Source organism: Punica granatum, chromosome 4, assembly GCF_007655135.1.
Source record: "Punica granatum isolate Tunisia-2019 chromosome 4, ASM765513v2, whole genome shotgun sequence".
In the NCBI taxonomy this organism is placed as follows: Eukaryota; Viridiplantae; Streptophyta; class Magnoliopsida; order Myrtales; family Lythraceae; genus Punica; species Punica granatum.
Genome location: NC_045130.1, coordinates 28609365 through 28635240, shown reverse-complemented (window position 1 = coordinate 28635240; position 25876 = coordinate 28609365). Strand labels below are relative to the sequence as shown.

Here is a 25876-nt window from a genome sequence, read left to right as displayed (position 1 = left end):
TCGAGTCTAGAAGTTTTATGGAAATATTTTTGGAAAGATGTCGTCCTTACAATGTTTCTTCTGTGACTAGTTGATGGAGATAATTAGTTGCATTGAGAATTTGTGGATAGTTGCTGCATTTGGAAGTTTATCGATAATATTATTTAGCAGGTTTTCGATTATTTCGAAATATTAAAGGGAAATTTTTTCGGACTTTCGGGTGGTGACAGGGGGATGGCAATATGCCCATAAACATTACAAAAAAGGCCTAGCGGACAATGTTATGGGTGAGGAAGTTTTGTTTTCATCCCGAGGAATGACATACTGTCTTTGCCCTCATAAAATCGTTCACTGATCCAATTTAAATGTGTAAATCCAGAGTAATGCTTAACAGAATAACTAGTTTCTGTGAACCCCAGATGAATTCGGTCAGCAGGGTTAATGTTACAATTCCTCGAATGGAAAAGGCACACTGCCCTGGTCTAATCATCTTGGATACATGTTGGAGAACGAAAGTTCATTGAAGGAGGCTGGCGTTGAACGAGCAGAGGGCCACTCTGTTTGGGCTGGAGCTCGATTATTCGTCATTGAAGAGTCAGTTAAAAATGCCGGATGGGAAGGCATAGGAAGGCTTTGACTCTCAGTGCTTAGCATCAAAGTAACGGTAGCCATGGTAGGTCGACGAGCCACATCCTCTTGAACGCACAGCAATGCTATGTGAATGCAGTTGAGGATTTCACCTACTGGACTGCCCTTGAGAAAAGGGTCTACCAGGTTCATTGCCGTTCCTTTTTTCCAGTTGTTCCACGCCTGAAATGAACACATGCCCAAGAAACTAAATCTTATCATGTGCAGAAGCCCATGAAAGTCGAAGTATCTTTTGGATTGTAAAGACAGAAGACGCAAGAAAATTTTATCATGTGTGGAACATGTACACCTGTGAAAGTCGATGCATCACTCCAATCAGATAGCCTATGCAGATGCTGGTTTCCAAATCAATTCCGATTTATGGTTCTTCACATGCTAAAAGGTCAGTTGTTTCTTTCCCTAAGCTGTGAGAAGATAAGGTACCATGACCTTATGCATTCTGAACATTATCAGTTAATAACATTTTCTTCCTTAGAGTCGCAATGATTGCGATGAGGGTATTAAGACATCTTGAATTAAAGAATCAGACAAGTTTCATATGAAATCTTGCATAGCCTTTTGAAGCACAGAATTTTCGGGTTTGCTTGAGGAACTTTCTAAAATTTTTCCATTTGATGGAGAAATTGAGCTAATAAAATGCACACTTACATAGCTTGCCAGGTGAGCTGAAGAACCAGAAATGTTGAGGCATCCATTCTTCTGACCGCTGATGATCTCTAGTATCATGACCCCAAAACTGAAAACATCTGTCTTCAAAGAGATCTCTCCACGTTGCACATACTCGGGAGGCATATAACCGCTGAAATATGGAATAAAACACTATTCAGGATGAACCATTTATTCATGCCCCAAGGTGGAGTCTCAGAAGTACTTACAATGTACCAGCAATATTTCTCGTTCTTTCTCTGCTTTGGTCTGAAGCAAATAGTCTTCCTGTGCCAAAATCCGCTATCTTTGGGTTCATTTTCTCATCCAGTAGGATATTCGCTGGTTTCAGATCGCGGTGGATGAGCCTAAGTTGTGAGTCAACATGAAGATAAAGGAGCCCCCGAGCAGTTCCTTTTATAATCTTATAGCGCTTCGTCCAGTCTAAGAGTACACGTTTGTTTGGATCTGCATGACAGTATTCATGCAACCCGTGCTAATTGATGTAAGAGCTTGAGCAAGTCAAGAGATCAAAGCATGAATAGAAAAACGAAGAAGGCCCAGGTCGTGGAGTCGAATTGCTTGAGCTTGTCTGATTAGAAGCCATGTCAAAATACTTTTTGGTAAAGTGAAATTTCAGTACCTGATATGAACCTATCGAGGCTTGCATAAGGAACAAACTCGTAAATTATGATCCTCTCTCCACCTTCAAAGCAGAACCCGACAAGCTTAACCAAGTTCCTGTGTTGGAGTCTGACCATCAACATTATCTCATTCTTGAATTGCTTCTTACCCTCATTAGAGCAACCTTCAAGCCTCTTTACTGCAATTTGCTGTCCACCCTTAAGTTTTCCCTATCAATACAAACTACATTAGTTAGATACCTTTGAGAAGCAAGCATAAATACCTTTGCATAAAATGAATGAATCATTATTTACCTTGTAAACTTTCCCAAATCCGCCTTGTCCAAGTTTGTTAGTGTCAGAGAAGTCATTTGTGGCAGCTCTGATCTCGCTTAGCTTAAATAGCCAGCTATCATCTCGTGGCGACCAGTCTTCGGTAGAAGCGACGAATGCTATTGTAGGATCATCAGGAAAAAGAGCAAATGAATCTCGTTAATCCTGTCTTTTTTTGAGGAAAAAGACTAGCTCAAGTGTCTCTGAACTAGGAATGTACAATTTTTTTTTGTTTGGTTAGAAAGGATGCCCATGGGCAGCCTAGTATAGGAACATATAACTTGATTGCATTAAAGTGTTAACCTTTTAGCTTCCAAGGCAATTTCCACCTTCTTCGATACAACAAAACTGTGATGACGATAACGATAATCAAGAAACAGATAGTTGGAACAATGATGACAATCACCAGATATCCCTTGTCCCAATCATCTGCAATAGTGAAAACACAGTGTTCAGGATACAACTTTTATTGGAAAATGTATGGTTTGTCGCTTTCAATTTAGAGTTCAAGGATTCCATATGGAAAAGGATTCATGCAAGTTGACATGAATGGCTTTAATTTGGTTCAAAAACGCTGTTCGATATTTTGCAAGGTTCCAGTTATATATTTGTGGAACGTCTTCTCCACTGAAACCGGTAATTTGATAGAAAATGTTTTTGGCCAACTGGAATACAATTCCGTTATTCATTTCACACAGTTACCGCACAACCTAAGAGGGGCCAACCCAAGGCCGCTGCTACTGCAGGCTTCGATTGATTTTTTTGGACAGCGACTCACAATGAAATTAAATCCAATCTGAATTTGTGGGAGAACCAAGTTGAGATTGGCACATCGATGATGAACAAAAGAATGTACAGTTAAAGCATTCCCACGATATGATGAACTATCAGCCCTTAATCATATTAAGTCCCTGTCATGCAAGATATGAACATATATGTACCTTTCTCGATGCTTGTTGTATTAGTTGATGTGGGCAGAGGAGCACCAGGTGGAGGTGGTGGTGAGAGTGGGGGCGGTGATGCTGGTGGCGGTGGAGATGGTGGCGGAGGGGCCGGTGAGTACATATAGAAGTAGTACAGATCCCACCGCAAATTACAGCTTGGCCAGCGAACGCCCCCACCTGACTTTCCTAGGCAGCAGTTCTGATAATCACCAATTGAATGAATCAAACATCTAAGGCAGTCACTCTCTGACAGGTCGGGACTACACTGGAGGAGTGCATAAATAGTTCTGGAGTCAGGCAGACTTGCTTCCCCTGTCGCAAACTTGAGCCTAGTGGACCCCTTCGAGGCCTTCACTGCAAGGCTTTCCAGATGATTCCACCAAGTTTGGTTGAAACTCTCCCAGCTCATCCCGAGATCCATTGTATTGTAAAACATGTGAGTTATACTCATGTCGAGGATCCCATAGATCGGGCCGTCTGAGTAACGAACGATGCAGGGACCATCTTCAAATGCAGCACCTTGCTTTTGAGATGGGCAGCTTTCCATCAGTTCCATGGATGTGAAGTTCGCAGAGGCTGTCAAGTTTTGTGATGGAAGGTCTCCCGTGCAGAAACTGAGGGCGTAGACTGTGTCGTGGCTAGTGCCAAGGCTTCCCGAGAAGAACCCGCCATTGGCCTTGACTTTGGAGGGGAGAGAGGAGAGAAGGATGCGGCGGTTCTCAGCGTAAGTGCTGTTGGCCGTGAAATTTCCATTGTCATAGCAGTAGGCGATGATTTGAGCCGGGATTGCCAGACAGTAGAAGAGAAGGAAGAGTACAATGATTGAGGAAGTGTGGAGTTGAGCGACTAAAGCTGAGAAAAATCTGAGGAGAGGAGCTGTTGTAACAAGATGCTCAAACGAGATTAGAATAATTAGAAATCGGAAAATAAACAACACAATAACTAGAAATCGGAAAATAAATGACACCAAATATACATGACTTTGGAGGGGTGAGTGCCAAGGCTTCCTGAGAAGAACCTGGCGTTGGCCTTGACTTTGGAGGGGAGAGAGGAGAGGAGGAGGCGGCGGTTCTCAGAGTAAGTGCTGTTGGCCAAGAAGTTTCCATTGTTATAGAGTAGGCGTTGATATGAACCGGGATTGTCAGACAGTAGAAGAGAAGGAAGAGTAGAACGATTGAGGAAATGTGGAGTTGAGTGACTAAAGCTGAGGAAAATCTGAGGACAGAAGCCGTGGTAAAATAGATTAATGTTCTTGCAGATAAAGGCAGCTTCAGTTTCTCAGGGCTCGGCAGAGTATCCCATTTCCCACTGATAATGAAAACAAGTCATTGAATCTCCTACTCTGCTTTGGGTCACCTTCTAATTTCGAAGTAGAATGGTCAATTCATCCCATTCCTCACGGTATTACTTAGGCAAGTGCATGGAGAATGCTGTCGAAAATTGATGAATATAGGGGCAAGGGAAATTTCATGGAAAGAAGAATTATTGACCCAGTCACGGCTGATTTGAGCAATTGGTCGATGGCTAGATGCCTTATTATCTTTTGACTTGTCGCTTTTGTCTCTGTTTCCTCAGTCCCGTGAACTATTCAAAGGAGCGGGTGAATGAAGGCACCCTTCCATTAGCATTAAAGAGTGCCTCCTCTCAACCCACGTAATAAGATAGTATCATTGATTTTTTTTTTTATGTGTATCCTGGAAGAATTTTTTTTTTAGGAGAAAAGATTAAATGATTCTTTAGAGTGATTAACTCTATTGAAAAAAATACAAGTATAAAACTCATGGAATTGCAGGATTCGGCGAGTTACATGAAATTCTCCCTGGATCAACTTAGAAAAGGAAAAGCGAAAATGATGTTCACTAGCATTTTATAGCCTGCCTTGCAACGATATTTAATTGATCACCCATCCAGATTCAGCAGCTTTACATTCGTCGAAGCTATTACAGTTTCCATAACTGACTTCGAAAAACTTGTCACATACTAAGAATTATGAAAGCATCTCTGCTACTGTTACTTGAACAATAATTTTTAAACATACAGTTCGATACATTATGCCATTAATACAAGATTGGACTGAACTGATTTGAAGCTCTGAGACCGTCATTGCAATATATCTATGTGCAGTCACGGAGGCAGTCTCAGAACCCCACCTTGGGCTTCAATCTCGTCTTCTTCTTTTTTGGACGTCGGAACACGTGATCTTCATAAAATTCTTTGCTGGTGTAGTGACTCCTTTCTAGCGAGGTTCAACATCAGTAATTGACACTTCGCTCACAGACTCTGAGTGCAACTGACCATTACTCCTGCTGCAGAGCAATAATGCAGGTTCTCGAGGGACTGGTAAAATAATAGAGTCACTGTTAAGCGTGAGCGCTATCGTGGCCATTGTGGGCCGATTGGCAGGATCCTCTTGAAGGCATTACAAGCTCATCTGGAGGCATCTAATGACTTCATTTCCTGAGCACGACTCCCTCAGAATTGGATCCAACACTTCCATCAGTGTTCCATCCCTCCATTGTTTCCAGGCCTGAAGGATCGGATTCTTCTCATTTCAAATTTCCAGGAAAGAATGTGTAATGTGCAATATTATCATTGAGAAAAAGAGTATAATGGGCGGATGTATGGGATGTTGATCCAATCTTATTATGATACTGTGTACGTAAGACTTCCGAAAGAAAACAATCGATTGCTAGAAATCATTGGGCTTGTTGAACGAAGACATGGAAATTTATAAATTAGTGAGAGCTTGCATAGCTTGGAAGATCCTCCGCACTGCCTGATTGATGGAAAGAACTGTTCTTCTCGCCTGATATAATCTCAAGAACCAAGACACCAAAACTATACACAGTTGGATTTCACTGAGAAATGGCCGTGCATTGCATACTCCGGAGACATGTAACCACTAATATTATTCAAACCAGATCTAGTTAGCACGACTAGATACATGGTGAGAATAAGAGAAAGACTAATGTGAAATTCAAGATCGCTTACAGTGTGCCAACAACCGTATGGGTGGCTGCATGGGTTTGGTCAACCCCAAAGATCCTCGCCAATCCAAAATCTGAAATCTTGGGGTTCATATTTGCATCTAAGAGAACGTTGCTAGCTTTGAAGATTACTCAAAGCCGAGAATTTTCATGAAGATAAAGCATCCCTCGAGCTATACTTGATATTATCTTTTATCTTCTCGACCAGTCCAAGCGTGCATGTTTTTCCATGTCTGCAATTATTTATCAGATCTGAGAATTGATAAAGGAAACTTAGTCACTAGGCGTCAGTTCATGAGGAAATTCGAAAAGCAGACCGAATAAAATATAGTCCAGGCTCTTCTTGGGCACATATTCATAGATGACTAATTTCTCTTCTCCTTCCAAGCAAAACCCGAGTAGCTGCACGAGGTTTCTATGTTGTAGCTCTGCCATCACCATGACTTCGTTCTTAAATTCTTCAGCACCTTGATCAGAGCTCCGGGACAAATCTCTTCACTGCCACATCTTGTCCATTAAGAAGCCTTCCCTGAATCAGTTGTTTGTCCAAAGACATCACCATCATAAAGCAATCGCTGAATTATCTCAGCACCAGTTCTGATAATCACTGATTAAATGAATCAAGCACCTATCGCAATCACTCTGTGACAGGTTGGGACTACACTGAAGGAGTGCACAAATAGTATGGGAGTCAGGGGCAGACTTGCTTCCCCTGTCGCAAACTTAAGCCTAGTAGACCCCTTTGAGGCCCTCGAGGCGAGGCTTTCCATATAATTCCACCAAGTCTGGTTGAAACTGTCCCAGCTTATCCCGAGATCCCTGGTGTTGTAAGCCATCATATTTATATTCATGTTAAGGATCCCATAGATCGGGCTATCTGAGTTACAAACGATGCAGAAATCACTTTCAAATGCGGCACCTTGCTTTTGAGATGGACAGCTTTCCATTAGTCCCATGGATGTAGAGTTCGCAGAGGCGGTCAAGTTTTGTGTTGGAAGGTCTCCCCTGCAGAAAATGAGTGCGTAGACTATGTCAGGGCTAGTGCCAAGGCTTCCGTAGAAGAACCCGCCGTTGGCCTTGACTTTGGAGGGGAGAGCGGAGAGGAGGAGGCAACAGTTCTCAGCGTAAGTTTTGTTGGCCATGAAGTTTCCATTGTTATAGCAGTGGGCATTGATTTGAGCCAGGATCGCTAGACAGTAGAAGAGAGCAAAGAGTAGAATGATTGAGGATGTGCGGAGTTGAGCGACTAAAGCTGAGGAAAATCTTAGGAGAGAAGCTGTTGTAACAAGATGCTTAAACAAGATTAGAATAATTAGAAATCAGAAAATAAACGACACAATAACTAGAAATCGGAAAATAAATGACACCAAGTATACGTGACTTTGGAGGGGCTAATGTCAAGTCTTGCCTAGAAGAACCCGCCGTTGCCCTTGACTTTGGAGGGGAGAGAGGAGAGGAGGAGGCGGCGGTTCTCAGTGTAAGTGCTGTTGACCGTGAAGTTTCCATTGTTGTAGCGGTAGGCGTTGATTTGAGCCAGGATCGCTAGACAATAGAAGAGAAGGAAGAGTAGAATGGTTGAGGAAGTGCGAAGTTGACGACTAAAGCTGAGGAAAATCTGAGGAGGGAAGCTGTTGTAACAAGATACTCAAACGAGATTAGAATAATTAGAAATTGGAAAATAAACATCACAATAACTAGAAATCGGAAAATAAATGACACCAAATATACGTGACTTTGGTGGGGCTAGTGCCAAGGCTTCCCTAGAAGAATCCGCCCTTGGCCTTGACTTTGGAGGGGTGAGAGGAGAGGAGAAGGCGACGGTTCTCAAAGTAAGCAATGTTGGCCGTGAAGTTTCAATTGTTATAGCAATAGGCATTGATTTGAGTCGGAATCGCCAGGCTATAGAAGAGAAAGAAGAGTAGAATAATTGAGGAAGTGCTGAGTTAAGCGATTAAAGCTAAGGAAAATCTGAGGAGAGAAGCTATTGTAACAAGAAGCTCAAAGGAGATTAGAGTAACTAGCAATCGGAAAATAAATAACACCAAACATACGTGGTAAAACCCTCAAGGCAATGAAAATATCCACAGATAGAGTAGGAATATCCACTAGATCAAAAATAGGAGATTACAACAGAGATGTCACTCTTGTTTTCCAACCCCTTTAGAAAATCTAACCCGAGAAGAGGCGCCAATCCTCTTAATCAAGGTTTTTAGAATCGCGATTTTAGGTAGAATCGGTCGAGGGTCGTAAAATCGTGAATCGCGATTCGAATCATGAATCGTAAGATTCTACCTGTAATTTAAAAAAAATTAAAAAAATAGCATATATATATATGTAGCATACTTTCCGAAGTCCCGACCCCCACCAGATTCCAAAGAGGCAGAATCAGGGTGGTAAAGCTTTGCAAGCCTACGATAGGCGGCCTTAATCTCCGACTAGGAGGCTGTGCTCATGACGTTCAGGACCTCATATAGCGTGGTACCCGTATTCTTCTATGCCATCCTAGTCGAAGAAGCCGGATCGACACAAGGAGCAGCAGCGGTCACTTTGAAGACATTTGGACGTGATTTTCCACTCGTTGTGCTCACATTCACAGGCTTAAAGAATTGAACAGGGTGTTTTGCAGAAGTCAGAGACATGATATCAGAGCGAGGATTATGTCAGGGCCCAAAAGAGAGGATGAACGAAAGAGAAGAAAGGCGACTGAACTGGATTGATGAGTTGTTTGTTTATATGTTTGCATATGAATCCAAAGCTATGGCTTGCGAGTAAGGGATACACAAGAGATGGGAAGGTGTTAAGGTTAGTTATAAGAAGATGGGGAGAGAAGCAAAGAGCGAGGAAGGGACAGAGACCCAACAATTGCAGTGGGCGCCTACCATTTCGCCCCTCCCATGGTCTGTTTCTGTTGTTAGGGCAATGTTCAATGTATGATTGAGATCAGATATATGTTCAGGGAAGACGGTTATGGGAAGATCCAATTCCAAATCAGGTGAAATAGCAGAATTAGGATTTCGACGGCGATGTTGCAGAAAATCGATGCGGTGAAGCTCGGACTGAAACTCGAAAGTTGGAAGTTGGAACTTCGGAAGCGAAAGTCGAACTGAAACTTGGAACCGGAGATGGCTCGGAAGTCGGAGAGAAACTCGGAACCGGAGATGTGAGCTTGGGCTGAATCGTCACAGAGGACCGCCAGAGAGAAACTTGGAACCGGAGATGTTTTAGGGTTAGGGCACTCAATTTCGCGACTCGGGGAGAAAGGGGATCTAGAGAAGAACGGGGAAGGGGGGGGGGGGGAAGAAACTGCTGGGCTCAGGGCAAATGGGCTGGGCTTCGGCCCGACTCCCACCGACGGCCCGAATGAGGCCTGGGCTTTGCCCCAGTCTGGGCTGGATCCGGAATCGCAGAATCGGCCCAATTCCGCGATTCCACGATTCAAAGCCCGATTCAGTTCTGATTATGCATTTTCCAACTCATCTACCCGAATCGGAATCGGATGACTCCCCTTGAATCGTAGAATCGTACGATTCTACGATTCGAATCATGATTTTGAAAACCATTCTCTTAATCCTCACAACTCTCTTACTCTATGAGTCCTAGAGCCTCCAATAGAATACTCGAGAATTTCTCAAGAAGATTACACGTGATTCTAACTGAAGGTAACTTGTTTTTCTATGCTCTTCCGATATTTGTAGATTACAAGACCTACATCCCTACTATCATATATATACTCTAAATATCCCCAAGAATATATCTTAGAATATTTATCTCTACGGATATCTACAAGACTACGTTGGAATATTTCTCCCTTGAATGAATTATGAGTTGTCAAGAAATCGCACCAAATCAGAAACTGAGTCTTGAGATCTTCATGCTTTCGGCCAACTTGCCACGACTATTGTAACAACTGTCGTGGTAATTTCGCTGCATCAGCCTCTGTTCAAATTGTCGTAGTAATTTGGGTATTTTGCTGTGGCAATTTTTTTCTGATTACTCATTCCTTCTCTTTGGTCGATTCTTCATTCTCATTTCCGGATCTTTGGGTCTTTGAGTCTTTCGAGCTTGTCAGCACCCCGTTTTTGGCCCAACAGTTCAAACAACAGCATCGACAACAATTCAAGCCATGACTTGAGCATTGATATAAAAGAAGGCTCGACAGAGCAGCGAGTCATTATTCATTCTCAAGTCAATAAAGACAAGCAGATGATTCAGGTGCACGATAGAAGAACTTCTCCGATCATCCAATAAACCTACAGAGCAATCAGAGAGTCCAAAAAGTCCCCAAACGAGGATTTACAAAAATCAACTCTGACAATGTTATTTTCCGCTGGGCTTCAAAAATCTGTCGCGATGCCAAACAGATGAAAAGTGTCTCTGAATATTTTTTGCAAATCAACTGCTCCATACAGAGCAATTTCAGACAAATACAAAAAACTTTTCATAAGTCCCGAAATGCCAATTCATCGCCAATTCATTTTAATACTCAATGTCAGGCTTAGTTAAACCCCCGGTTCTACAGATCATGAGCCTTACTTCACATGGTTTCTAGAAAATCATTCAAACTTCCATAATGACTCCTGAGTTACAGAACGGGCCAATCTTTCACCGGAAACACATAACCGGAGATTGGCCTGGCAAAAACATCAGCAACTGAAGTTAGCCCTGCATTGCTTTGAAAACTGCAGCGGTCAAATGCAATTTGTCAAATCAGACTACACGATTGCTTTCAGTTTTACGAGTGACCTCAAAATAGCAGAAAATGTCGTTTTCGACAGAAATCCATAACCGGAGGTCTGTTTGGCGAAAACTTGACGCCAGACGACTGGCCAATACTGTGCTAGCAATCCCAAGGCTAGATGTGGAAATCTCAGACTAAATTGCACAAACCATCTACGCCTCCAAAATAGTGCTTCAAAGGGCTCAGATGCCCATCGGCCGTCCTTGGAGATATGTTTTTGACAATCAAAAATCGCAGCGATCCCCAGCTCGCCCAAGAAACTCAGGAAGCAATCTGAGAAATCCGGGTGCAGATTTCTAGGACGTCTTCGGCTTCATATTTGCGATACCGGTTTAAGGGTCGACAATTCCGTCTAAATGACAATGCATGTGAAAACAACCAATGCGAAATGCAAAAATGAGATGCGCTTTCAGAAATGACTAACTTTGCTCTGATCGCCTGAAACGAGCAAAACTGGCTTCCGAGCCCCAAAATCACTCGAGCACTTCTTATAAAAAATGAGCAATCTTAGGCTCATCAGGATCGTTTTCTTGCGCACATTGCCGATACGTCGTTCTTTCAAATCACGAAACTCGAACACATGATCGACACCCCTGAGTCTATTTCTGAGGTTAGATTTGTCGTTTGAAGCTTGTAAGCCATAGATCTAGCTCAGTACAAAACTGGGCAATTTTGCCTTCTCGGGTTTAGCCAGCTTGTCTTGGCTGTTCTTGACCATGAGGATCACCTTGAGCCACCATGACCACTGAGCCACCTCTAGCCATATCTTAAGAGGTCCCAAGAGTCGGGTCGACCAGCTCCAATCGGGTTTGTTCAAGCAAATCAGGCCAAACCTGACCTATCAAAGGTTCAACCCGACTTTTAATAGTCCCATCCCGCATCGCGGGACTAGGTATAACCATTCTAGACTTAGAGGAGCTAAGACTTTTACGTTTTCATGCGTTTTGTGGGGCGATAGGACGATCCATGACTGACTTGCATGCAAGCTCTATTTTTATGCATTTTAATATTGTATTATGCATGTTTATTGTCGTATATTATGCAAACATGACGAGAAGAGGCTTAATTTGGGTTTAGGGAGACCATTCTGGCTCGGGAAAGTCAAGAGGCCTCTCGGCCTTACCTCCAAGGGAGGTGGCCGAGAGCTTCCTTGGCCTTTCCGGGCCAAAGGTGGCCTTCTCCTTCCCGATTTATGTCGTTTCTTGTGTTCTTATGTTTTTCCGCAGCCATGATGTTGGTACCGTTTTATCGATTCTTTTAATATCATGTTTGTGCATGCTTATATATTAAACATGTTTTTCGAGATCATGACGGTACCGGCTTTGCAATAACCATGTTATTTATCGTGTTTAATGTTTGAGCATGCGAGAAATAGTTAGAATCGGGTTAAAGAGACCACCTAGAACCTGAAACGATTCAAGGAGGCTCATGCCCATCCTATAGGGGAGAGAACCGAGAGCTCCTTAACCTCATTCGGGTCAAGGACGGCCTCTTTACCTCGATGAAATTCATTTCTCGGATTTTGTGCAATCGCATTTTCATTATCATCGCAAACCAAGCATTAAAACGCCTTTTAAAATATTATTTTCCAAGTAATATGCATGGATTTATGTATCGGTGACTTTTGTGAACCCATGAGGATTTGAGGATATTTTATTCATTCTGACCAAATTTTCCTCGACCTTCCTAGATCCGTCTTGGTCGCTGTGTCATGAATTGTTTTCATCAAATTAAGATTTTTAGATATTCAGACTCCATTTAGGCAGTCAATTTTATAATCTGTCTAATTGTCTATAACCCACATTTAATGCATTCGGCAATAATCCTTAAGTTGTAATCCCACAAACGGGTTAATCGGGACGCTTACACGATTAATCCACTCGACATTAACAAGCTTGCACGAATTGGCCATTAACCGATAACTCGCATCGATCATTTGCAAAATGACGTTAATGCCATTTTCAAAACTTACCTTTTTCCAAAATCCGAGACGCGTGATCCGATGTAGCACAGATTTTTAAGAATGACTTGCACGCACTGACTTGAGATCTTGCCTGATATCAGGTAACTCAGGTCGGGACTTAGAAGTTCTTCCTAGATCACTTCCAGATAGATCGACCGGTTCCTTGGCTTTTTCGAGGTTCTTCCATAACCCTGGAAGACCTAGGGAGTTGGTTGGCATCGGCTACAGGTCGAGGTGGCCAGCATCACGTTTTATGAAAACCATTTTCAAGTCAAGGGCAAAATCATCTTTTTTCAATTTAGCGACACACCTAAGGTTAGCTTAATAGAAACACTACGGTACTAGAATAAGGACAGGCTACCTGTTCAGGTGCAAGTTCATCTGCATAGCTCCTTCTTATCCTGCTAATGAGTTTTTGACATCCTAGCATAGTTTTTGGGTATTTAGTCGGGTATTCTGAACCAAAACACAAATACCCGATTAAGCATGCATTCGACTAAAGTATGCATGGGTAATAGTAGGTTAAGGCATTAGGTTTTAAGCTATTCTGACAAAAAGGGCTTGTTCTGTGATAATTTGTAAGCACTGCATTATCGCAATATAGAACAACTTTTAAAAGCAATCCACACATAAAAGACTTGACTACAGACGTCATGTCTGTCTGGTCCTTGAAACAAAGCCATATGAAAATGCATTGTACGCATTTGTCTGCTCAGCATAGGACATTTGCATGCCAAAATACCCTGGGCTAATAACTTGCTAATCCACGTACACTTGCCAATGACAAACACCTTGTCTGCTTATTTACATGTTGTGTGTTATGTTTCTGCTCATCTTTGTCCACGCGGATCGAGCCCGACCCATAAGTTGCAATGCACTTGGGGTTCAACGCCCTAATCATCGATCACGGGGTCCAACGCCCCATTCACCGAGCGTGCAGTTGAATTTTGGTTTCGGTCTTTTTCATAAACTCATGGCAAATCTGAGCGGAATAATAATCGAACGCAAACTGACCGAAATTCAACCATTTATAATTTGTAATTTGTATTATTTTGAGAGCACATTGTAAGAGCATTCACTTTTTACATTTATTCTTGTAAGAATCCCAGTCGGTGAGTGAATGGTCCGAGTGTCAAACTGATCGAGTTGGCCTATGCTTACCTAGAGAAAAGTAGACCTTAAGCTTCGCGGTTTCGGTTCTCACAGGGAGTCAATTGTCCCCGTCTGATGAACTGTAATGCGAAGATAGTGAACCAATTCCTCGATGCATAGGCTTACCTCTCTCTTGGTTTCTTAATCCGCATCGTTTAGTTCATCGAATTTTCGGTGTCAAAACGTGTAAGCCGAGCGCAGCCTAATTACACGGTAAATAAATAAAACGGCAAGTCTAGCAAGTTAGAGTACCGAAAGAGCATGCGAGATATAGGCCCGCACGTAACGTGAACCCCCGAACTCTGACTTTTCCAGTTCCGCAACAACCAGTGCCTTAGCAAAACTAGGTGGACCATTACCCCTAGACCTGGGTAATTTACTGGCCCTCGACCTTCAGGTCGTAAACAAGTAGTGGCGACTCCTTCTCATGTGTGTCCGTCACGCATCCCCGGGAAGGTGGACAATCCCAAGCCATGTGCATGCGGGCCTCGACGAGAGCATATTCGGGTCCGCACTGAGCTTAATGCGAGACACCTCTAACAAATCTCCACCTTGGCTCGCATCGAGCCAAACTGGGATCTAGCTTCTCATACTCGACTGCTCCATCACATCCCTCACGGGCTCCACCTTAATTCTTACACCTATCGCTCAAGTCCAAGCCACCCTCGGACTTATCAGAAGCGTCAGGGTTCGTCGGAATTTTTGCAAAACTTTCACCGACCATGAGACAAGTCGACTTTGTCGCGACTTCAACATTCTCCAAAACCACTAGTTCTCCAAGCCCACATTTCTTTAGCGGTTTTGACTGCTTCCGCAGCCTATCTCTTGTTTGCGAACTACTCCATAGAGAATGCTGCCTCCTGTCAGATCTTTCATCTTAAACATCCTCTATCACCATAGGCTGAGATTTAGGTGTTCTCCAGTCTTCAAACTCCACCTTCTTCCAAGATTTGCTTTTGCACAAGGCTCCACCTTCACTTAGGATGCACTCTTACACCGCTTGGTCAAAGCAGCTTCATCAAGAATGACATATCTCTTCACGAGGGATTTCGAGGACTTACCAACCATTATGTAATCCTTACATTGGTTCACCCATCCATGCCTGAGAACATCCAAGTATTTTTCTTTAGGAGTCCACTCGATTGCTGATGTAGAATCGGTTTTATCCTGCAAGGCATACAATCCTTCCAGCAACACCCCTATCATCAATACAAGAGCATCTATCGAGGCTTTCATGACTCTGTTCAAGATCCTGTACTTACAAACAAGACCATCTAGACTTTGTAACGAGATCAAGTTTCTCCTTATACCCAGGACATGCATAATGTCTAACAATATTACTCACTACCATCATACATCCCGATTCTAACCGCACCAATCCCGAAAATATCACATTTTTGACCAGTCATAAGATTTCTACCACCCTCTGTCGACCGATAAGCGGTAAACAATTCTCTATCATGACAAATATGGTAAGAGTTACCCCAATAGAGAACCCACAGTGTACCTGACCAACTCGATGTAGTGAGGGTCTTTGTCCCCCATTCGCTGCAACTCTGAGAATATCGTCTTCTCCATCGCATTGCTCCAACACACCTATATTCATCGTTGCCTGTACTTTTCGCCGTGAACAGTCCGTTCTACTCCTCGTGGTAGGTTCCTTACTGTCCTTACACCCCCTCTAAAAATACCAATCACCTTCTTTAACAACTCTTTCTAGTTTAACGTCGCCTTGACGTCCTCTAAGGAGATGCTTATTGTTACATAGAGAATGGTGATGACGAATCTCTCATAGGACTCCAATAGAATACTCAGCAGCAATATACTTGATATTAATATCGACATTGGTGAGAACCATCACGATCTTCTCGTCCAGTGACAAGGTCGTGGGCAGCTTACTCTTTCCTCCTAGTGCTCCCTCAAGGCTGTGCTTCACTAGCAAAGCCTTCATCTCTATCTGACGCAATTCAAAGTCGTTCATCCCATTGAATTTCTCCACCTCGAATCTCGTGCTCGATATTTTCAATAGTTCCAAGACTTGTGCTTTGATACCACTTGTTATAACAAGATGCTCAAACGATATTAGAATAACTAGAAATCGAAAAATAAATGACACCAAATATATGTGGTAAAACCCTCAAGGTGAGAGAAATATCCAAGAATAGAGCATGAGTATACACTAGATCAAAAATAGGAGATTACAACAGAGATGATACTCGTGTTTCCCAGCTCCCTTTACAAGAGCCAAACCGAGAAGAGCCTCCAATCCTTTTAATCGTCACAACTCTCTTACTCTATGAATCCTAGAGCCTCCAAGAGAATACTCGAGAATTTCTCAAGAAGATTACTCATGATTCTCACCCAACGTAAATTATCTTTCTAGGCTTTTCCCATATATATAGATTACAAGACCCACATCCCTATTATCAGATATATACTCTAAATATCCCCAAGAATATATCTTAAAATATTTATCTCTAAGGATATCTACAGGACCACCTTGACATATTTCTCCTTTGAATGAATTCTAAATTACAATGAAATCTCACCAAATCAAAAACTGAATCCCAAGATCTTCATGCTCTCCGCCATCTATGTCACGACAATCACAACAATTGTCGTGGCAATTTTGCTGCATTCATCTCTGTTCAAACTGCCGTAGCAATTTGGGTATTTATCGTGGCTATTTTTTCTAATTACCCATTCCTTTCATTTAGTCGATTCTTTGTTCTCGTTTACGGATCTTCGGGTCTTTGAGTCTTTCGGGCTTGATGCGAGACACCTCTAACCGAAGTCATAGTCATAGGCTTTCATGCATACAAAGGCTACTCACTTTCAGGGCTTGGCAAAATGCCCTGTTTTTTATTTTGTAACTTAAAGGGTAAATCGGGAGGTAAAGAGGTATGGAAGTGCCACCGATTGCGATGGATACCAAATTATTTAGGAAGTAAAGGACAGAAGATAGTCCATTGAATCCTCTCTCGTACTATGCCTTTGGTCTCTTATGGTCAATCGATCCCATTCCTCACGGTGTGCACACTGCATAATGCATATTATTATTAGTTATTGTCACAATCAGTCCCGACATTTGTAACTTTTTTTTTGAATTGCCGCTAACGATAGACGACACTGCATTGAATCCTCTCTCTGACTATGCCTCTGGTCTCCCACGGTCAATTGATCGCAGTCCTCAAGGTGTGCGTTGCGCACTGCATAATATTATTATTTATGCTAACAATCCGTCCCTATATTTGTAAAAATTTTCAATTGCCCCTCACCCACATTCCTACTATAGCCGATGTCGGGCCACCTCAATTGCAAATCCCCAAATGCTTGCTCGAAGTGAGGCTCTTGTGCCCCAACCAGGGCCCCTGGGACCCATGACGAGTCCATGGGAGAGCATTTCCATCAATGATCTTGTGAAGGGTCAGTGGCTAGCAGGCTGCCTTATGCTTTTGATCAACGGGGGTTCGGCGTGGCCAGATGCTGACCACCGTGATCCAGATGAAGTTGCTTTAGAGAGTTATTGTTCCACATTAGAATACTGTTTAGAAAAACATGAGTTTATAAGAGACTATGTTTCTTGGACAATGCGTTGCACATAATATTTACTACAAATATAATTTTCATAAAAGATTATTTTTCTATTCTATCTAATATCTAATAATTATATCCAAGTATCTAAAGGAATTATGATAAATTTATATAATACTACTATATTGGAGAAGGAGCAGTGATGTAATAAATCAAAATAATTTCACCAGATAGAACGGAAAAAATAAAATTTTTCACGTTGCAGTATAAATTGAAATAACTTCACCGTATAGTAAGAAAGAACAAATTTTTTTCACCCCATGGCACATTGTCTATATTCCGTAAAAAAAATGGGTCGAACACGGATGTGGTAGCCTTTTTTGGGGAAATTTTGCACAGATGGCAACTTGTGAGACTAAAACAAACTAAATTAAATAAACAATAATATAGAACTTAAAAAAAAAAAAGTTGGATTGAGATTAAAGGTATTACATGAGGAAGAACACAATGGCATGGGTGTAGTTTTTTGGACGAATGCAGCAAAATGGAAAGAGCCTGTAGCTTGGAAAGCATCTTGTCAGTTATTTGAAACGTGAAACCGTCAGGGGGAGTGACCGTGAAAAGAGACGATGGTGATCGTGCGGTGAGTAAGAACAGAAACTACGAATGTAACCACCACAGTGCAGGAACGTTGAGAAAAAAACTAAAGGGCAATTCTGGAGAGGGAAAATTAGACGAAAAACTCCCTTCTCCTTTTTGAAGTAGTACAGATGGATATTGTCACTGCTTCAATTAAATATGTCTAAATTAAATATGTCTAGATTATAATGGTTAGTGTATATAGATTAAGAATATATGGATTAAATATATTAAATAAATATACAATTATAGTTTTCTGACAATTCAACCTCTATGTATATAATCCTCTGTCTAACCGAGCATCGGTTAAAGGAGAGCAATATTCTGTATATTTTTTCTTTCTCCTCCATATTTTCTTTTCCTTGGTTGAGTTTTGATTCCTAGAATGAATTTTTAATGCAAATTTCAAACTAATTGCTTTGATATTTTGATTGTTCAGATAATCTTCTCCGGAGTTTTCTTTTTCGTAATTGAACTTTGATTTGTTAAATGAACTTTATTTGAGATTAACTGTTTCTATATTGATTTTCTTGACATGATCCCTATTCCAATTCCATTATGGATGTCACTTCATTAACGGTAAGACTTTTCTAATTTATATGCCTTGAATGTTTCCTTTTTATTCCTATTTCATAATTTAATGGAAATCTTTTCTCCATGATCTTCGAGTTCAATAGTTTTAGTTATTTGTTCTTATTCTTTGGTTGAAGTTTAAGTTGCAGAATTAAAATTTTTAACTAATTTGTTTTTCAAACTTTTTCTGTCGATATTAATTGTTTTAATAAAATCTCTATTCTAGTTTTACTATGGTTGTTGCTTTATTAACTTGAAAACCCTTCAATAATATATATATATATATATGTAGATCAAAATTTTCATTAATTAACAAATAGGAATAAGTTTTTATATTTCAAGAATTCTATCGTTAAATTCCTTAGTAGGTGCGGGTTTTCATCTAGTTTGTGGTTAAAACAAACAGAATTGGATGTGTAGGTCCAATGCTACGTCAATATAGAAGAATCGAATTAATAAAAGGTAAATCTTAAAAAAAGAAAAAAGAAAAAACGAAAAACACACACTTCACCGATTTGTGAGGGACTGCCGCCTGCAACAACCCCCTCCAACGAGCCCACTACTCACGGGTGGTAGAGGTGCAAACAAGGACGGAGGCAGAGAGAGAAAGTGAGAGATCGGAGCAGCGGGCGGCGTCTCCGTTTGGCCTCAGCCTCACCCATGAAAGACCCACCGCTGTCACAGTGCGGAGCAAGGAAATCCTTCATGTGATATATGCCACGAAAAAAATTTAAATTTTATTAACCTATCTTGTTAATATTTCATTCATGCGTATGAACAAGGCATTACAATGGAAACCAATCTGATTGAAGAAAACAATGTGAAAAAACGTACTGAATTTCTAATGAGATCAGGGTAATAGGAGGAGGAAAGAGGAGAAGAGGAAGAATAAAAAATGGCGATTCAATTTCATGCCCCCCAAATTTGTTAGTATTCATTCGGATTCAGAAAGAACAACTTTTAAATCTCATGTCAATTGGCAGAATGAGCATGATGGGGCTGATTGGTGGGGATGTCCCCGCAATTTTGCTAGCAAATCCTCGGGTTTGATCAACCTCAATGATCCTCGCCATTCCAAAATCTGAAATCATTGGGTGCGTATTGGCATCTAAGAGAATGTTGGCAGTCTTGAGGTCAAGGTGAATTATTCTAAGCGGAGAATATTCATTCAGATAAAGCATCCCTTGAGCTATTCCCAACCAGTCCAAGAGTCCACGTTTCTCCGGGTGTGCCATTGTTTAAGAAAATCTTAAATCAATATAAAGAAACTTATGGTGCGTTAGGATTCAGAGTTAAAAAGTAATTTTGATTTTGATTTTGATTTTGATTTTGATTGTGGAAAATGACAAATGAGATGTGATTATAAATTTTGACTTGGGAAATGTGTGTTTTTGTTGTGTAGTGTGTTGAGTTAAAGTTAAAATTAAAATTTTTGACTTGGAAATGTGTATTTTTATTGTGTAGTGGGTTGAGTTAAAGTTAAAGTTAAAATTAAAATGGGGTGTTTGGGAATCCAAACGGTGCATTAATTACTAGGTAGACATCAATTCATGAGGCAGAGTAGACCGAATAAAAAGTTATCCAGGCTCTTGTTTGGCATATATTCGAAGATGAGTATCTTCTGTTCTCCTTGCACAGAAAACCCAAGTAGCCGCACCAGATTTCTGTGTTGGAGTTTTACCACCACCTCGACCTCGTTCTTTAATTCTGCCGTTCCTTGAGCTGAGCTCCTAAACAATCTCTTCACTGCAACATATTGTCCATCATGAAGCCAGCCCTAAATCAATTGTTTGTCAAACCAAACGACTTGAAGGTCATTCATACGAAAATTTTCACTTTAGTTCCATTGTTTATGCAAAAATATCAATCACGGTAAATTACGCTTTTACTGTACCTTGTATACTACTCGGAACCCGCCTTCACCTAATTTATTAACAGCAGAGAAATTGGTCGCGGCAGCTTGTATTGCCTCAAAATCAAATAGCAGAGATTCGGTAGTTGTGATATCATTTCTGACTAACGGAACAAACATGAAATAAGTCAGGCTTCAAGTTGATAATTGGAAATTTGAAACACAATCAATCTCTCAATATGGAATGTACCGCTTGTGTACTGTGGAACTTCATGTCTCCGCATTGTTCTCTTTCGCAGGAAGCAACAGAGGATGAGGAAAACAACCACTGCCACAAAGATGGGAACAACGATGGCAACGATTACACCTACTGAGATTTTTCTTTTGCCTGCAAAGAAAAACATCTTATCAATGACAAGCCTCACATAGGGAGATATTATTAATAATCATTATTACTTTTTTATGGAAAATAATTTTAAATACTTTTCCAAAAAAAAATTATTTATTGACTGATCTAAAATCTTAAGCTTACAGATACCGCATATGCTATTTACCCAGAAAACCCAGCTGATACGGATATGTTACCCTCCCCGTCAATGGTGAAGTTTAATTAGTCAATAAGGCTCAATATGGTTTAATGAATCTCGAGGACCATCTTATTTCTAAACGCGTTATGCAAAGTTCAGTGGCCAGTGAACTATCAACCCTTAATCATATGAAGTCCCTGTGATATGAACATACATGTACCTTTGTCGATGCTTGTTGTATTAGTCGATGCGGGCGGAGGAGCACCTGGTGGAGGTGGTGATGAGGGTGGTGGCGGTGGAGATGGTTGTGGAGGGGCCGGTGAGTACACATAGATGTAGTATAGATCCCACCGCAAATAACAGCTTGGGTAGCAAACGACCCCACCTGAATTATCTCGGCACCAGTTCTGATAATCACTGATTGAATGAATCAAGCACCTAAGGCAATCACTCTCTGACAGGTCGGGACTACACTAGTAGAGTGCATAAATATTACGGGAGTCGGGCAGACTTGCTTCCCCTATCGCAAACTTAAGCCTAGTGGACCCCTTTGGGGCCCCACGGCGAGGCTTTCCATATGATTCCACCAAGTTTGGTTGAAACTGTCCCAGCTCATCTTGAGATCCATCATATTGCAAACCATCATATCTATACTTTTGTTGAGGATCCCATAGATCGGGTTGTATGAGTAACGAGCGATGCTGAAATCACCTTCAAATGCGGCGCCTTGCTTTTGATATGGGCAGCTTTCCATCAGTCCCATGGATGTGGAGTTTGCAGAGGCTGTCGAGTTTTGTGCTGGAAGGTCTCCGCCAATGCAGAAACTTAGGGCATAGACTGTGTCAAGACTAGTGCCAAGGCTTCCCGAGAAGAACCCGCCATTGGCCGTGACGTTGGACGGGAGAGAGCAGAGGAGGCGGCGGCAGTTCTCCGCATAATTGCTGTTGGTCGTGAAGTTTCCATTGTTATAGCAGTCCCTATATTTGTATATGTTTTGAATTGCCCCTCACCCATATCCCTACTACAGCTGAAGTCGGGCCACCTAAATTGCAAATCCTCAAGTGATTGCTTGAACTGAGGTTCTTGTGGCCCGACCAGGGCCCGTGGGACCAATGATGAGTCCATGGGAGAGCATTTCCATCAATGATCTTGTGAAGGGTCAGTGGCTAGCAGTAGGCTGCTTTGTGGTGTTGATCAATGGGGGTTCGAGGTGGCTAGATGCTGACCACTGTGATCCAGATGAAGTTGCTTTCGAGAGTTATCATTCCACTTCATAATATTGTTTAAAAATACATGAGTTTATAAAAGAATAGGTTTCTTGAACCGTGCATTGCATGGAATATTTACTACAATTAAAATTTTCATAAAAAAATTCTTTTGCTATACTATGTAATATCCAATAATTATATCCAAGTATCTTAAAGAATTATGATAAATTTATATGATATCACTATATTGGAGAAGGAACGGCGATGTAATAAATCGAAATAATTTCACTATACAGCACAAAAAAAACAAAATTTATCATGTTGCAGCACAAATTGAAAGAACTTCCATATAACAAGAAAAAAAAAACAATTTTTTTTCACGCCATAGCACATCGTCTATCTTCCGTTAAAAAATGGATGGAATGCTGGCATGGTAGCCTTTCTGAGGGAAATTTTGCATATGGCAACTTGTGAGACTCAAAACAAACTAAATAAAATAAAAAATAACATGGAACTAAAAAAATCTCAAATTGGGATTAGTGCAAGCGGTGGGGGCACTGCCTACCGCTTACGAGAGCGATGTTAGATGTGTGTGACCAAAAAGACGCTGTACTCATTTTAGTACAAATACAGTTTTGCATGTGAGAAAATATTTGTTGAGATCGTGATCTATACTCAATTTATTGATTGGAGCCAATTCTCATTCTGAAGTAGGCGTTTGGCCCTGATCACGAGATACTTCTCAAGTTGTTTGAGTACTGATTCATTTGGCTTGATCACGGGATGCTTCTCAAGTTGTTTGAGTGTTGATTAATGATTATTGCATTTATCTCTTCTATAGTAAGATTTCCATAATGAGTTCATAGATTCGAACTGCCAAAGATGAATGAATGCCATAAATACGAGGAGGATGCCAGACTAGCTGCTGTCAACCCCTTTGCTCCATCATATCAGTTTATGTAGAACGAATGCACAGCTCGGTGTGATGTATGAGCCCTAAATGAATCAATGATTTCTTGGATACAACCCCTCCTTAGGGCAATTAAATGCTGGCATTTTGCTTAATTTATTATTATACATGCATTTATGGACGCATAGCTTTATGTGGATCTTGTACACTTTTAGGTTACGCTTGGTTCGCTGAAATAAAATTGATACATAATAGAATAAACAAGAAATATAATAGACAGGGAATAGAATAGAAATTCTAATGATTTTTTTTTGTTGGATGGAATAACAAAATTGAGAATTATAACTATGATGTTTGGTTGTCTTGAATAAGGAATAGAAAAAACAGAAATAGGGCGAAAAGATAGAAATAGGTCTTATGAAACACATTCCTCAGATAAACTTTTTTATGCATAATCACAAATTAATTAGTTGATTGGCTCTAATTGATTAAGATTGGCTAAACTCTATCAAAAGAGGGTATAATACAGTGGTGCACCTCTCGTCTGGTGATCAAGAGATCTCAGATTCGATACCCAATGAGACTATCCGTATCTCTTTATATCTCATTTATTATTTCAATGTATTAGGCCCATGGGCCTCCATTGTAAATTGAAAAAAAAATCATTGAACTCATGGTAATGAGTTGGTTAATGGGTAATCCGTTTATATAATCATGTGAGCACTTCGACAAATATATGAATCTTCGTAAAAAAAAGGGGGTTAATATCACCATATAAAACGATATTTTGAAAATTTTTACCATAGCACATATCATATTAGTTTTACCATTCAGCATGATATTTTGAAAATTTTTACCATAGCACATATCATATTAGTTTTACCATTCAGCATGATATTTTGAAAATTTTTCATTACATAGTACAATAAGCAATAATTTCACTAATTATAACAAAATTGTGATTTTTTTCACCATACAGCACAAAATTGTGAAAATTTTTCACCATATAGCACAAAAAATTGATGAAAACTAACGTCCTGCTACGTGGTGAAAAAAATTTAAAATTTTGCGTTATGTGGTGAAATTATTGCTTGTTGTGCTATGTCATGAAAAAATTTCAAAATATTGTGCTGAATGGTGAAATTAATAGTGTATGTGCTATGTGGTGAAAATTTTCAAAATATCATACTATATAATGATATTAACCCTGAAAGAAATGTTAAACTGTATCGTAAATTTTTTTATGAACTTCTGATTGTGAGATGCTAATTCCCGCCTGGGGGGGAATGGGAAGCTTGTTTATTGAACTTTTACCCTGCCAAGCTCATACGAGACTCACTCTACTTCCCCTTTTTCGTCACTTCCTAGTTCCTACTAGCTAGGCCAGACACGTTATGCGATTTGCTGCAATTTCGAACGATGGCCTTACTTCTTGTACTTTCACTAGCCGTAGATCCATAGTGTGAGCTCAGGCATTCCCTTCCATTTTCCAATAACTGTCATCCACCCTCCGTTGTCATCATCTAATGAATCCAACCCCATTTCTATATAGTCTTTTCAACTTCTCGTTGCTAGAGCCTTACCTTAAAAGGTAGAATTTTTGAAAAGGTTGGAAATTGACAAATATTCCATTATATAATTAATTAGATACCCATAGTGAATCGATTATCTCCTTTTCTCTGCTGTACTCTTAGATATCCTTTTTCTTTCTTTTGGGCATTTGTACAGCGAAGGGAATCTACAGCCAAATCGTCGATTCGAAACATCAACATGGCTTATTGGCTGCATTTTTTCTCATCTTTCCTGGTTAAGAACAGCAGATGAGGTACAAATTGGTCCAAGAAATTCCACACGTAGGCCCCAGTTTTATTTTTTTAAGTGGGCCCACCACAGAAAATGGGCCAGCCCACGAATTGCCACGAGGAGCTCTTTGCTTGTGCTTATTGGGCCCATTTGATGTTTGTTTTGAGCCCATGTTTGTGAAGCAATGGATGGATCAAATTTTGTTATGATCCCCTATGAGTTATGGACAGTGAGCAAGCCTCATGGAGGCAATCCCTCCATTAAGATCAACACGAGGTTTAGCATTGATTCATTGGCCTTACATGAGATGTCTCCTAGTTCTTGCTTTGGCTACTTCGTACGATGGAAAAGAATGAAAATGAAAAGAAATCGCTATACAAATATGGTGATTCCATTCCATTACATTGAACCAGGGATGGATAAGTTGAATCAACGAATTTATTGTTTAAGTGACTGGCCAAATGTTTTTATTTTCTTCGGGACCTAATGATAAGAGCAAATTAAATCCGTCGTACTATGGAATCGCCACGGGTAGTTGTATCCATTCTATACGGTGATTACATTTGATTCTGCTCCCATTGCTTCCTAATCAGACATGTAGTCCTCCAGGAGTCGTAGGTAATGAGCAACTTTTCATCTTCTACTACCCCATCGGAAGTTCCCTCCATCAAGCCTGGATCCAGCAAGCTCAGGTATTTACGTCCTAAAATATCTCATCGAGAACGTTCTCAGGCAAAACTCGGCTGTTTTGCTTTCCGAAAGCATACCAATCTACGGTTAGAAAGGATGAAAGTAACAAAAAGAGAGAATGTATAACA

At 40.7% G+C, this 25876-nt stretch overlaps 1 protein-coding gene and 1 pseudogene across 3 annotated transcripts; both read right to left on the bottom strand.

Annotated features, from left to right (window-relative positions):
- Window positions 1-263: 263 nt before the first annotated feature.
- Window positions 264-4515, bottom strand: LOC116204600 (putative cysteine-rich receptor-like protein kinase 35). Of its 3 annotated transcripts, XM_031536766.1 has the most exons (9): window positions 4149-4515; window positions 3170-4048; window positions 2532-2657; window positions 2211-2347; window positions 2066-2126; window positions 1916-1978; window positions 1503-1740; window positions 1276-1426; window positions 264-789 (listed from the first exon to the last, which is right to left on the bottom strand). In XM_031536766.1, the coding sequence occupies exons 1-9, from the start codon at window positions 4276-4278 to the stop codon at window positions 466-468; spliced, it is 2109 nt and encodes a 702-aa protein (XP_031392626.1). In that variant the 5' UTR covers window positions 4279-4515; the 3' UTR covers window positions 264-465. The 3 variants fall into 3 exon arrangements, with proteins under 3 accessions (XP_031392626.1, XP_031392624.1, XP_031392625.1); XM_031536764.1 differs by having other exon boundaries at window positions 1916-2126; window positions 4149-4514; XM_031536765.1 differs by having other exon boundaries at window positions 1916-2126; window positions 4191-4514.
- Window positions 4516-5408: 893 nt separating this feature from the next.
- LOC116204278 lies at window positions 5409-25726 on the bottom strand (annotated as a pseudogene).
- Window positions 25727-25876: the final 150 nt, after the last annotated feature.